Source organism: Martes martes, assembly GCF_963455335.1.
Source record: "Martes martes genome assembly, chromosome: 13".
NCBI classification, from domain to species: domain Eukaryota; kingdom Metazoa; phylum Chordata; class Mammalia; order Carnivora; family Mustelidae; genus Martes; species Martes martes.
Window position 1 is genome coordinate 8,771,316 of NC_137901.1, and position 15,823 is coordinate 8,787,138.

Consider the following 15,823-nt stretch of genomic DNA (forward strand, 5'->3'; position numbering starts at 1 on the left):
GATGATAACCTAACATATTAGATCCAGCAGCCAACTGACCTTTAAAAAAGTATTTACTCACAGTTAGAATTGTATTGGCTATAGGTTGTTTTTTTTTTCATCAAATATTTTGTCTTTATAATAGTCAGGTAATTCCAATCTAGTGATGAGTCAGTATCATCCCACAGCGTTTTAAGTCCTATACAAACTGCTTATATTTATTATTTTTTATTTTCGGCAGCATCCTTCTTCATAGAGTAACCAACAATGCCTCTATGATACTCCTTAAAATAGTATATCACTTAATAACCTTCAGGTATGCTTTGGTGTTACAATCTTTATCCACTATCTTACCTCAGCTCTTAACTCAAAGATCACTCTATCCTTGCTCTTTTGAGATTTTGATTCTTCCTTTATATCTCCTGATATTTCTTCCATTTCATTTTCATGCTGACCAGGAATAATGTTAAACTGAAAAAAAGGAAAAGTTAAAATTATAATCACATAATGCTCCAGTGTCTGGCTCCAGGATAATTCATACTAGTCTTTCATTTTGCTTTTAGTTTAGTTTTTTTGTTCGTTTCTTTTTTATGTGGATTCTGGCAGGCTTTATCATTGCTGTGGTAATTAATGTAGTTAAACCATTTATTTCTTATATTTGAAAAATTCTTGGTTGTTAGAAAACAAATCAGCAATCTCCATAAATCCAAACTCACCAATTGAAAAAATTGGGCAAAACTTGGTTACCACACAGAATCCTGGTAACTGACCAACTGAATTCTAAAGAAATCTAATTAATACTGATCTTATAGTCTTGAATATTTATAATACAGGACTCTTTGTAATCCTACTTAATATCTATTTTTTATGAAGTCCAAAGAGTATATAGATTATAATAGAGGCAAACTTGGGCAATGGGAAAAAAAATCATCTATACAATGCTAGAACTGGTAAAAATATGTTTATAAAAGGTGCCAATGAATTAGCAGGAAAATGGGATAAATAAACTATGGCATATCCAGATAATGGAATATTATTCAGCCCTAAAAAGCCATGAAAAGACACAGAGAAAACTTATATACTATATATATATACACACACACACACACACTATATATACTTATATATAAGCATATATATGTACTTATATATATTATATATATACTGATATATATTATATATATACTTATTATACACATACTTATATATATATTAAATATATATTACTAAGTGAAAGAAGTCAATCTGAAAAGGCTACTTACTGTATAACTCTAATTTTTGACACGCTGGAAAAGGCGAGACCATGGGGACAATATAAAATCAGTGCTTTTCAAGGTCTCGGGGAGGAAGGGATGAGTAGGTGGCACACAGAGATTTTCAGGGCAGTGAAACTATTTGGTGTAACACTAGTGGATATATGTCATTATATATTTGTCTAAACCCAGAGAATGCACAACACCAAGAGTATACTCTAAGGTAAACTATGGACTGTGATGTGTCAATGTAGGCTCATCATTTGTAACAAGTGTATCACTCTGGTGGAGGATACTGATAACAGAAGGCTGTGCTTAAGTGCAGACAGGGAGCACCTGGGAAATGTATGTATCTCTCACTCAATTTTGCTGCAAATCAAAAACTGCTCTAAAAAATAGTCTATAAAAAGAAACATAGGAACATGAGAAAAATCCTGGAAATGCAAAAATCCTGGTAATTTTTCCTCCTAACTGTTCTTATAGTTTTCAGCAGAAACACAAAATTTGATAAACCTACAAAATGCGTAAGACATACACATATAATATTTTGTTTTGTTAACTTATATTTTTCCCTAAAATATGTTGGTAAATATTTTCAGAATTTATATAATTTGTAAGGAATCCCACAATAAATTAGAAAATAAAAGCAAACATTATACTACCTATTTATAATTAAAATGATATTACTCATAACATTATCATTGTTAATAGTAATATTGAGTATGTAATAGTCTCTAGGAACTGGACTTGATATGTGTTTCCTGAGTTAAAGGTAGAGTAATCCTATGTGTTAGGTATATAGTACCATCCTTACCTTAAAGAAAAATAAGCCGTAGTTTTACTAGGCTTAAGCAAGTTCCCCAAATTTGCAAAGCTAGTAACTGGAAGAGCACATTTTAAGAATGTTTTTGTCAAATTCATTACCTGAGTTCTTAATTATAAACTGGTAGCTACACCTGTAATTATAAAGCTAAAAGCCTTTGTACAGTTTACTGAAAGGCAAAAGACACAGCCACATGCTTGAAACGAACTACAATGGTGTTAGGGTGCCGACGTGCCAAGTACAGAGAGGCTCCTTACTCAGAGTTAGTAACCTGGAGAACATGCCATGGAAAGCAAGTGTGGAACCGGATACAATGAGATGAAGTTCAAAGTCTGTCCATGCATGTCTCACCCTACTTCATGTAAATAGACAATGTGGCATTCACCTCTGCCTAAACTAAACTAAACTAAACTAAACTAAACTAAACTAAAAGTCACTTTGCTAAAGAAAATAATGAATTACAAGAGTAAAATCAAAGAAATCAAAGCATCAGGTTTTGGTTTGAGTTCACCAAAGTAAAACCCAACTCATTCTGGTAATTGAATGCCCTTAGTTTTACTTCTAAAATCTTGACCATTAATTCTCAGGGAATTAGATCAATCAATAAGCTCTCTCACTGTTAACAGGACTGCAGTCAATGTTACCACTCAAAGGAGAGAAGAGGTAAGAAAATAACTTTTCATACAGTATGGGAAATCCACACCAGTTATCTAAAATAATTCCATTTTCACTGACAGTGGAAAATCAAGGATCTTTGGACTTATGAAGAAACCAAGAACATGAATAAAATAGCCAAGATTTGAAATCACAATGTCTGATAGAGGGGGAAAAAAGGACAGAGATAAATAGTATAATTTAAGATATGAAAGAAAATGTTATTAAAAATATAATCACTGGGAAAAAATGAATTGCACTCATAAATTAAGGACAGAAAAATTTCAAAATTTCAAAGAACAATAAAGGAAAAATTTTTAAATGTGTCTAGTAATCCTTTCCTTTGGAAAAATTCACTAGAAACATTGGAAAATAGAGTCAGAGGTTAAAGTGTCTTGAAGCTCTGTTCTTGGAACTGTTTGCTTGATGCATTCACTCCTTTGGAAAGCTGATGTGCACCCACAGCACTGCATACTAATTGAAATTCTGACAATCTCCAAACGTCTAGTTCTATCTTGTAGGTCTCCTTTGAACTTTGGACCCACATGTCCAACTCCTTGTCACTTCTTTAGGTATCTAAAATTTAACGCATTGCAAAGACAAATTAAGAATTCCCCTAAACTTGTTTCTCTGCCAATCTCTGCCATTTCAGTTAAGTATCAACTCTATCCTTCCCTTTAATCAGACCAAGGATTTTGGATTTATTTTTAACTTCTTTCTTTCTCTCACACATCATCTCCAAACCAAAATCAAAATAATTCAATGTTGCCTTCAAACTATATATAGTAAATCCAACTATTTCTCTACCTATACTACTACTGCCTTGATCAAAGGCCACCATGTTCTCTCACATCAGTTATTTTAATAGCCGCCACAATCTCTGCTTCTCCATGTAGCTCGGTAGTCCCTTTCCCAAAACAGCAGTCAATAAAGCATTTTTAAAGTAAATCAAATCATGTAATTCTGCTGCTCAAATCTTTCCAGTGGCTTTCCAACCCATTCAGAGTGTAAGTCAAAGTCCTTACCATCTGCCTGGTCCTGGATCCCCTCAGTGCTCTTCTCCTACTCCTACCTCTTATTCTGTTAGTCACTCTGGCCTTCTCACTGTTCCTACATACTCCAGGCAGGAAACAGCAAAAAAATAAAATAAAAACAGTAAATGAAATATTGTACAGTGAAGGCACTTAAAACACTGTAACAGGAGAAAAAAAAAAAAAACCCACCCTGATGGCCAGATTAATAAAACAACTATACTTTTCCCTATGAAAATTTGAGTTATTTCGATTATTTTAAAATTATACTTTGGACTCAAAATCACCTTAATTTTGCTACTTACCCTATTAAACTTCAGGTTCAGATTAATGGAGTTATAATTAAAATCTAATTAGTAGCTGAAAAGTTGAAAGCTACAGATGTGTAGATGTTAAGGATTATTTTAGCAGAATTATGAATGTCATCCACAAATGATATATCACATTACTTAAATTTAAAGTGACAGAAATAGAAGGTACCTGAGAAAGTGAATGAATCAGCATTAGAAAGCATTTTCCATGTTCAGGTCCTTTTATTTAATAGTTAAATTTAAGTATAGTCTCTTATAAGACTTCTTTTTCTGAAATTGCATCATAATATAATTCTAAAGTTCCTTTTTAAAATTTCTCTTTTCAAACGCAGTATTTGTGAAAGGTTAAACCAGGCAACTTTTCACATCTCTGACTTCAGAAATATCTACCATAATTTGCTTCTGGAAAATTAGCAATGCTATATGTAAATATTAATTCTCCTACATTCAAATTAGCATGGAATGAAAGTCTTTTTGAAGATGATTCTGGAAAACAAAAATATTGTGTAACTTACAAATAAAAATATTTTCTTACTTATTCAGATCAAATAGGAAAAGAACATTTCAAAAACGGCACAAAAATATAAGCTAACATACCCTGTTATTTTGACTTTGCCTCACATTTTATCCTTCAAAATAATCTAAAATGATTAGGTGGTTATTGCTTATCCCAAAGATCTGGCTTTTGTGAAATATTGTGTTCAATATTTATGTCAATGTTATTAATAATACAACAAAATTCAATCTCCTCAAACACTAAACCCATAATTTCTCCCATAACTCTCAACAAATGATCTTGCAGCGTCATTCATGGAAAAGCGGAAAAGCTATATAAAGGAAAGATCTTCAACTTCTTGTAACATAATCTACAGATTTTCAACCATTTATACAAATCTTTCCTTCTTTCCTCTTGTTAAAGAACATAAAATAGCCTTCTCCTAGAGTCAAACGCTAATCATTTCATTTGTAGTTAGGATTTGGTACCTTCGGGGTACTCGGTTAATTCATCCTAAGAATTGTTCGCCTGCTGGATTTTCAAGATCTCTTGGTTTCTCCCTCATCAACACTTAGTTGCTTGATAGTTTCCATTTAGGTTGTAAAGCAAAGTATGAGAGATCAAGTACAGAAGATCCTCTCCTTTTCTTTCTCTCTCTCTCTCTCTCCCACCTCTGGAAAAAACACCTCTTTTCCAGTTTTGGAGGTTTCCACTCCAGCTCTGTTTCCTCTCACTTTCAAGTGCCTTGGAAGAGTTGCTCACATTCACATTTTCCCCATGCTCCCCTTTCACTCATTCCTACATTGGCTGTTGCTACACCCATTCCTAATATTTCCCAACACACAATATTCAACCTTGTCCTTAACTTGAATCCACGGCAGAATCTGATTACTGTTAACAATGCCTTTGCTCAAGCACTCTTTTCTTCCGGTTCATGGGGAGGAAAGGTTTTCTTTCTCTGCAGTTTCTCTTTCTCTGTCTGCCTTGCCTGGTACTAATCCTCCAAACCGTCTTTTGTTTCCTTCAGTATACCAACACGGGGGTGGGGGTGGGGGCAGGATCCCATTTACTCCCATGCTTCCACCACCATCTCATGGCTCATTGTTCACATTTCTTTCTTACACTCATAAATTCCAAATCCCACCAAACATTCCTACCTCAAGCTCAGTATACTCAATATTGAATACATGATCATTTCCCCTCAAGTTTCTCTTCCTCATGATGTGCCTTCTTTGGTGCAAGGCAACTCCATAGATAAGGTCAGAAATCCAAAACCTCTTCTCTCTAACACCCTAGTATCCCTGTACATTTCCAACATTCACTGAATCACCAAGCATCACAATGTTTTTCACTTGTATATTTCTCAACTCTCCACATCCTCCAACCAAACTTAGGACACCTGATTGTTTCTTTCTGGATTACCAACAGACTCACAGAACTTTCCTCATCACCTGTACCCCCGAAATCTCTTCTTCACACTGAAAGTTGAGTCATTTTTTTTTCAGTGATGTAATCAAACTGACGCTGGTTAACACAATGCAATGGCTTTTCCCATTGACCTCATGTTGATGCATACATTTATAATTTGGCTTTGGAATAAGTATTGAATATCAAATAGTACAAAGTCTAAGACCAAGTTTTTAGCAATTGGGTAGGTACTGGTGGTGATACCATATTCTTACGAAAAGTAAGGAAAGGAGGAAATGTGCCCAAATAGAAAATGACCCAAATGCAGTGGACCCAGGGATAGCTAACAACAAGGTAAAGGTTCCAAATGATTTTAATAACTCTAAGTGCATGGAGAAGCCTCCAAAATTTAACATAACTGCAAAAATTTTAGCCAAAATTATTTAAACTAATCTTCACCTAATTCCCTCCCTCAATCTTAAAGAATGTTAGTAAAGAATAAAACAATGCTTAACTATGCTTGCAGCAAATTTTCTTCTATTCTTTAAGTCAAAATAAAACACTAAATAGCTAATCTTAGTGGTATTTAAACTGTTTTGCTCTCATGCTAATGTATCCTTTACTTTTTTTGAAGACTTGACTAAATAGTATATTGATTTAGATACAAAAATGAATTTCCTGCTGAATTTTAAATATTTTAAATAAAATGGTTGCATCATATCTTACAGAATGTTAACATCTAAAACCCACAGAACTGTAATGCTATCATCTATTCAAAAAATTGTAATAATTTTATTTCTTGAATTTTTATTTCTATTTCACCTTCCCCAGATCATCATACTGTAACATGTTTATATTTGAAAATGTTTTTACTCAATAAAATGCAATAAAAATACATATATAAAATTTGTATGTATATATTGTGGCTGTAAGATTCCAAATGTTAAAAAATTTCTTTGGATTGAATTATCTCTACAATTATTATGGGTACATGGTTGCTTAAAAATAAGACAAGATAGCACATATTGTGATAAGTAATTATTAAATATAAACTGATCATTTGCTGGAAATGCATTTCTTAATGAGGTAGATAGATACATTTTTTCAATTAGTTTGTGTATCCATGGATGAAATTACTTATTGATAGAATGAAATAAGAATTATCATCAGTTTTCTCTATTCTTTTTTAAACATAGGCACTGAGAAAATTGATCACATGCTAATAGAAATGGAAGATGTTTTGTTATAGCAAAGGCATTGCTTGTGTTTTTTTTTAAATATCTTTCTAAGTAAATGACAAAGCTACTTCTGATCTTATAACAAAATTAATTTTTTATTATTTGTAAACTGACAAATCCATTAGGTCCCATTCCAGTATTTTTATGAAAAAGAAATGAGAAAACCACTTGAAATGACAAAAGTTTTGTGATCCACTGATTAGCTGGTTTCTCAAAACAAATATTTCAAAATATCTCTATGTTTAGTACTTCTACATTTTCCCCACTGGCAAAATGTTCTAAAACCACACTTGGGTTGGGAGACAAGCATGACTTTCATTTGAAAAGTAGATGGAGGATAATGTGGGAAAAGAGAACTCACTTGAGAAGTACAAACTTCTTTAGGCAAATGGATTTTTGAAGGCCGCATATGAAAGTTTGGGAATCTGAAGTTGAAATCCACATAACTATCCCATAGGGACCTGTGAGAAGATGGTAGTGGTGCAGTGGTGGTAGTCCTTTTAGGGTATGCAAATCTCTGCATGAAAATAGGCAGAGCAATGACAATAACAAAATTAAAACCCATGGAAGCCTATAGCAAAATGAGGTGGGAAGTTTTCCCTAAAATCCTAAGATAACAGGTGTGTTAAGACAATCTACTCAGCTTGAAGAACTCCAGAATACCAGCATCTGTTTGAGAAAATAAAATGGAAGGAACAACATACCCTGAGAACAGGAAAACCTCAAAACTGACAGGATACCTCCCCTGAAAATGTATCAGGTTGATGTGAAAACAGTAGATGAAACTAAGGGAGTTTTACACATTGAGGGCAAGAGGCCCACAATGAAATCCGAAGTACAACAATCTATATCCTGTATATTCTCAAAAACCAAAACAGATAAAACTTCCTTTAAAAACACATCCTAGAGGCATCTGGGTGGCTCAGTTGGTTAAGCATCTGACTCTTGATTTCAGCTCAGATCATGAGCTCAGGGTCATGGGATCAAGCCTTCATTGGGTTCCATGCTCAGCATGGAGTCCACTTGAGATTCTCTCTCTCTGTGTCTCTCTCTCTCTCTCTGCTCCTGCTCTCTTTCTCTCTCTCCCAAATAAATAAATACAATCTTAAAAAACAAAACAAACAAACAAAAAAAAAACGCCCTGCACTAAAGTGGGAAATGCTGAAAATGGAATCGATATGAAAGGAACAATGGCAACAAAGGCAGAGTGATCCAGAGAAATCAGTTAGGGAACAGAGTCAGCGAGTTTTGGAAAGGATAAGACAAAGTCATAAATTTAGGGCACTTTACACAAATACTGAGTAGTGAGCTCTAGAAAACACTTTTCCTCCACTCTCTTTCTATGTAAGAGTGAGTAACAAAAAGGATCATAGTTGAATCATGTTATGTTATTATAACAATGAAAGAATGAAGAAAGGAATGATGCTCTTATAAAGAAAGTATGCTATAGATAATAAGAACATTCTAGAGTATGCTATATATGTAGAATATAGAATACAGAGAGAGTATTCTAGAGTATGCTATAGATAATTCTAGAGTATGCTATAGATAATAAGAACATTCTAGAAATACATGCCCACTAGAGAAAAAAAAAAAAAAACAACAAATTTTTCATTGTGACCTAAACAAAAATAATAAAATTATACATAATATGAAGGAGCAACACACCCTAGAATTAGAGAAACTCAGAAGTGTTATAGTACTAGGAAAAGAACTAGAAATAAAAGAAAAAGTATTTCAGAATAAACTATAAGGAACATAAGAGCAAGTAAATGAAACAGAGAATGTCTTAAGAGATAAGGTAAAAAGAAATAAGATGCTAAAAATCCAAAAGTAATCAAGATAAAATATTTAAAAAGATATCAGAAACTGTGACGGAGTAGAGTGACAAGGATTTAGCATATTTATACATTTCCCAATTTTTCCTCTAAAATGGCCTGAAATAGTGACCATAATTGCAGCAACATACTCATCCATGCATACTGTGGTCTTAAGGTACTTCCTATTATAAGAACCCAGGACTCTTTGAAAATGAGTCATGCCATTGAGTGTATATCTTGTCATACCACAAAGTAAACTATAAAAGAGTACTATGATTGGGGCACCTGGGTGGCTCAGTGGGCTAAAGCCTCTGCCTTCAGCTCAGGTCATGATCCCAGGGTCCTGGGATTGAGCCCCGCATCGGGCTCTCTGCCCAGCAGGGAGCCTGCTTCCCATCTCTCTCTCTCTGCCTGCCTCTCTGCCTACTTGTGATTTCTGTCTGTCAAATACATAAATAAAATCTTAAAAAAAAAAAAAAAGAGTACTATGATTTCATTGAATGTTTGCAGTTGCTAATATAAAAAAGGTTTTGCTCTTTTGAATATCATAAGGATGATAAGTACAGGTACTATGGAAAACATCCAATAAGTTTAAATTCATGAATTTATAATACTACTTTAGAAACCTAATTTAATACTGGGGAATGCTAGTGATCCAATTCATTTAAAGAAAGGGAAAGTAACCTACCCTGTATCCCAACTATGTCTAAATGAACAAAATACTGTATGGAAGGAAGTTCTTGATCTTGGGGTTGTGAGTTTGAGCACCACATTGGGTTAGAGATTACTTAAAAAAAATATATATATATATTATATGGTATATTATATATATATATATAAAATATAGAGATTACTTTAAAAATATATCTGTATATTTACATATATAATATATATAAATTGGGTTAGAAATTACTTTATATATATATATAACTTTATATATAAATATATACAAAGTAATTTCTAAAGCAATGTGGTGCTCAAACTCACAACCCCAAGATCAAGAATTGCATGCTCCACCAATAGAGCCAGCCAGGTGCACCAGAGAGGAAGTTCTTTTTTTTTTAAGATTTATTTATTTATTTATTTATTTGACAGACAGAGGTTACAAGCAGGCAGAGAGGCAGGCAGAGAGAGAGAGAGAGGAGGAAGCAGGCTCCCTGCTGAGCAGAGAGCCCGATGCGGGGCTCGATCCCAGGACCCTGGGATCATGACCTGAGCCCAAGGCAGAGGCTTGAACCCACTGAGCCACCCAGGTGCCCCGAGGAAGTTCTTTTTATTTAAATGATCCAGAAAGGGGTGCCCAGGTGACTCAGTTGGTTAGGCGTCCATGTCTTGAGCCCTCCCTCCTCAGCAGGGAGCCTGCTTCTCCCATTCTCTCTGCCTGCCACTCTCCCAACTTGTGCTCGCTCTCTCTGCCTCAAAAAACTAAACAAAATCTTTAAAAAAAAAAAAATTCCAAATAATAACTTCTGAAGAAATAATACAATCAGAATATGATTTTGCAACTCCTAATTAATAGAATGAGCATCATCAGCACCACCAAGAAACAAACAAATATCATGTGCTTCCTAATGAAGAACACATTATCTAGGAGACAGTCTTGAAACTGAATCAAATCATACCTTCTGATCGAACTAACATTTAATAGGAAATACAGAAGACAGAGTAACATATTAAACCATAGAGTGTATAAATGCAATCTATAAAATTCAGAATAGAATCCTAAAGGATAAATAACCTATTTAAAAAAAAAAAAGCAAATTTTAAGAAGGACAAAAAGAAAAAGCTGCATAAAGAGAAAACCTACATATTAAAATGCACTTAAAAAGACATCCAATTAGGTTGGAGGACCCAAGATGGCAGAGGAGTAGGAGACTGAGATATCATTAGGTCCCAGGAGTTCAGCTAGATAGTTACCAAAACTTACCTAAAAACTCAACAGGAGATCAAAGAGAAGGAGAGCAGCAATTCTAGGAACAGAGAATCGAACACTTTCTGGAAGGTAGGACATGCAGAGAAGTGAATGCAAAGCGACAGGATGATAGACTGTTGGGGGAGGAGCCACCTCCTGGCAAGTGGTGGAGCAGTGGCACACAAAATTGGAACTTTCAGAAGTCTAATTCACTGAGGGACATTGCTCCAGAGGCTAAGTGGAGGTGGAGCCCTCATGAGGACAGTGTAGTCTCAGGACCCACAGGGTCACAGAAAGACCAGGGGGTGTCTGAGTGTGGCAGAGCTGCCAGGTATCAGAGCAGGGAAACCAACTCCAGAGATGAAGCCAAGAAGTGAGCTCTCAGCTCCGGGTTACCTTAAACCATGATCCAAGGCACAGTTGGATCACTGCTCTTTGAGCAGGGATCCCACAAATGGCAGATCTGGAGAGATCCCCTCATTCCTCCCCCAGGAGGAGCAGCATGGGAGAGCGCAACGTGAGTCTACTGGGTTTGGAGACGCCAAATGGGGACATGCGCCAGAGATAGAAATACTCAGTCACAGGCCAGGTGAGCACTTAGTGTGGCTGGAGACCAGGGAGGCAGGAATGATTGACTGTTTTTCTCGGAGGGTGCACTGAGGAGTGGGGCCTCGAGCTCTCGGCTCCTCCGGGCCAGAGATTGGGAGGCCACCATCTTCATTTTCATCCTCCAAAAATGTATGGAAAGCATTCAGGGAACAAAAGCTACCTAGAGGGAACCCAAGCAGATTACTGAGCCTGGCTCCTGGCAAGGGCAGTGCGATTCCACCACAGGTAAAGACATTTCAGAATCATGGCAACAGGCCCCTCCCCCAGAAGATCAGCAAGAACAGACAGCCAAGACCAAGTACACCGATTAATGAGAACTATGGATCTCCAGAGCAATGAGAAAGCAACACATAGAATTCATGGCTTTTCTCCCCATTATCCTTTAGCCTTGCAAAGTTAAATGTCTTTAATTTTATTTTTTTCTTGTTCTATTTTTTTAACTTTTCCACTTTCCTCTTTTAACATTTTTTAACTATTCTGTCTTAACAATATCTTTTTTTTAAAAGATTTTATTTATTTATTTGACAGAGAGAGTGATCACAAGCAGGCAGAGAGGAAGGCAGAGACAGAGAGGGAAGCAGGCTCCCTGCCAAGCAGAGAGTCCGATGTGGGGTTCAATCCCAGAACCCTGAGATCATGACCTGAGCCAAAGGCAGACGCTTTAACCCACTGAGCCACCCAGGCACCCCTTAACAATATCTTTTTTTTTTTTAATCTTTTAAATTTTTTTAAAATCTTTTAAATTTTTCATTGTTATAGTCATATAATATCCCTTCATTGTAGCTACCTTATTTTTTGTATACATACAGGTTTTTTTTTCTTTAAAATTTTGGGATACAATTTCAAAATATACCCTAAATCTAGTGCATGGCTCTGTTCTAGTCTGCAGCTTGATCACATTCTCTCCCCGTTTTTTTTTTTTTCTTTTTTTCTTTTCCAAACCAACTTATCTTATCAGTTCCTTTTTTAGAATATTTTTAAATTTTCAACTTTACAGTCATATTCCATCCCTTCATTATGTTTATCCTTATTTTTGTATATATATGTTTTTCTTTCTTTAAGATTTTGGGATGTAGTTTCTTCTAACAGATCAGAATACACCCCAAATCAAGTGGGTGGCTCTGTTCTATTCACCAGCTATATATATATATATATATATATATATATATATATATATATTCCCCCTCCCTTCTTCTCCCCACCCCCCCAGTTTTGGGGCACTTCTGATTTGGCCTGTGTATATTTTTCTGAGGTATTTGCCACCCTTTTTGTATTTTATTCTCTCACTCATACATTCTTATCTGGATAAAATAACAAGGCGGAAAAACTCACCATAAAAAAGAGAGCAAGAGGTAATACTGATGGCTAGGGACCTAATCAATATGAACATTGATAATATGTAAGAACTAGAGTTCAAAATGACGATTATTAAGGTAATAGCTGGGCTCAAAAAGGCATGGAGGATATTAGAGAATCCCTTCCTGGAAAAATAAAATCCCTTTCTGGAGAAATAAAAGAACTAAAATCTAACCAAGTTGAAATAAAAAAAGCTATTAATGAGGTGGCAATAAAAAGTGGAGGCTCTATCTGTTAGGATAAATGAGGCAGAAGAGAGAATTAGTGATATAGAAGAACAAATAATGGAGAATAAAGAAGCTGAGCAAAAGAGAGACAAGCTACTACCGGACCATGAGGGGAAATTTCAAGACATAAATGATACCATAAGATGAAACATTATTAGAATAATTGGGATCCCAGAAGAAGAAGAAAGAGAGAGAGGGGCAGAAGGTATACTGGAGCAAATTACTGTAGATAATTTCCCTAATAAGGCAAAGGGAACAAGCATCAAAATCAGGGAGGCACAGAGAAACACCCTCAAAATCAATAAAAATAGGTCCATACCCCCTCATCTAATAGTAAGACTTACAAGTCTTAGTAATAAAGAGAAAATCCTGAAAGCAGCTTGGGAAAAGAGGTCTGTAACATATAATGGTAGAAATATTAGATTGGCAGCAGACCTATCCACAGAGACCTGGCAGGCCAGAAACGGTTGACATGATATATTCAGAGCATTGAATGAGAAAAATAAGCAGGCAAGAACACTATATCCAGCTAGCCTGTCATTAAAAATAGAAGGAGGGACAAACAGTTTCCAGGACAAACAAAAATTAAAAGAATTTGCAAACATCAAACCAGCCCCACAGGAAATATTGAAAGGGGTCCTCTAAGCAAAGAGAGAGACTAAGAGTAGTAGACCAGAAAGGAACAAAGACAACATGCAGCAACAGTCACCTTACAGGCAATACAATGGCACTAAAGTAGTATCTTTCAATAGTTACCATGAGTGTAAATAAGCTAAATGCCCCAATCAAAAGACACAGGGTATCAGAATGGAAAACCAAAACCCATCAATATGCTGTCTACAAGAAACTCATTGAAGACCCCAAAACACCTCCAGATTTAAAGTGAGGGGGTGGAAAACAATTAACCATGCTAATGGACATTGAAAGAAAGCTGGGGTGGCAATCCTTATATCAGATCGATTAGATTTTAAACCAAAGACTATAATGAGAGATGAGGAAGGACACTATATCATACTCAAAGGGTCTGTCCAATAAGAAGATCTAACAATTTAAAAAATCTATACCCCTAACATGGGAGCAGCCAATTATATAAACCAATTAATAACAAAATCAAAGAAACACATTGACAACAATACAACAATAGTAGGGGACTTTAACACCCCCCCTCACTGAAATGGACAGATCATCTAAGCAAAAGATCAACAAGGAAATAAAGGTTTAAATGACACACTGGACCAGATGGACATCACAGATATATTTAGAACATTCCATCCCAAAGCAACAGAATACACATTCTTCTCTAGGAAACATGGAACATTCTCCAGAATAGATCACATCCTTGGTCACAAATTAGGTCTCAACCAACCATAAGATTGGGATCATTCCCTGCATATTTTCAGACCACAATGCTCTGAAGCTAGAACTCAATCACAAGAGGAAAGTTGGAAAGAACTCAAATACATGGAGGCTAAAGAGCATCCTACTAAGGAATAAATGGGGCAATCTGTAAATTAAAGAAGAATTGAAAAAATTCATGGAAACAAATGAAAATAAAAACACAACTGTTCAAAATCTTTGGGACACAGCAAAGGTAGTCCTGAGAGGAAAGTATATAGCATTACAAGACTTTTTTAGAAACAAGAAAGGTCTCAAGTACACAACCTAACCCTACACCTAAAGGACCTGGAGAGAGAACAGCAAAGAAAGCCTAAACCCAGCAGGATAAGAGAAATAATAAAAACTAGAGCAGAAATCAATGAAATAGAAACCAAAAGAATAGCAGAACAAATCAATAAAACTAACAGCTGACTCTTTGAAAGAATTAATAAGATTGAGAAACCCCTGGCCAGACTTATCAAAAAGAAAAGAGAAAGGACCCAAATTAATAAAATCATGAATAGAAGAGAAGAGTTCACAACCAACACCAAATAAATACAAATAATTATAAGACCATATTATGAGCAACTATACATCAGCAAATTTGACAATCTGAAAGAAATGGATACATATCTAGAGACATATAAACTATCAAAACTGAACCAGGACAAAACAAAAAAACCTGAACAGACCCATAACCAGTAAGGAGATTGAAGCAGTCATCAAAAATCTCCCAACAAATAAGAGTCCAGGGCCAGATGACTTCCCAAGGGAAGCATACCAAATATTTAAAGAAGAATTAATACCCACTCTCCTGAAATTGTTCAAAAACAGAAATGGAAGGAAAACTTCTAAACTCATTTTATGATGCCAGCATTACCTTGATCCCAAAACCAGACAAAGATCAAAAAGGAGAATTACAGACCAATATCCTTGATGAACACAGATGCAAAAATTCTCACCAAAATACTAGCCAATAGGATCCAACACTACATTAAAAGGGTTATTCATCATGACCAAGTGGGATTTATTCCCGAGCTGCAAGATTGGTTCAACATCCATGAATCAATCAATGTGTATAATACATTAATAGAAGAAAGAACAAGAACCATATGATACTTTCAATAGATGCTGAAAAAGCATTTGACAAAGTACTGCATCCTTTTTTGATCAAAACTCTTCAAAGTGTAGGGATAGAGGGTCCATACCTCAATATCATCAAAGCCATCTATGAAAAACCCACAGTGAATATCATTCTCAAGGAGGAAAAACTGAGAGCTTTTCCCCTAAGGTCAGGAACACAGCAGGGATGTGCACTATCACCACTGCT

General features: G+C 35.4%; 1 protein-coding gene across 1 annotated transcript in view; it reads right to left on the reverse strand.

Annotated features, from left to right (window-relative positions):
* Nucleotides 1-15,823, reverse strand: part of CCDC102B (coiled-coil domain containing 102B) — a gene marked incomplete at its 5' end in the record, with an annotated part of 139,922 nt that overhangs the window by 48,165 nt on the left and 75,934 nt on the right. The window contains 1 exon segment of the mRNA XM_080821576.1: nucleotides 334-450. Within this exon segment, the coding sequence (XP_080677702.1) occupies nucleotides 334-450 (117 nt within the window).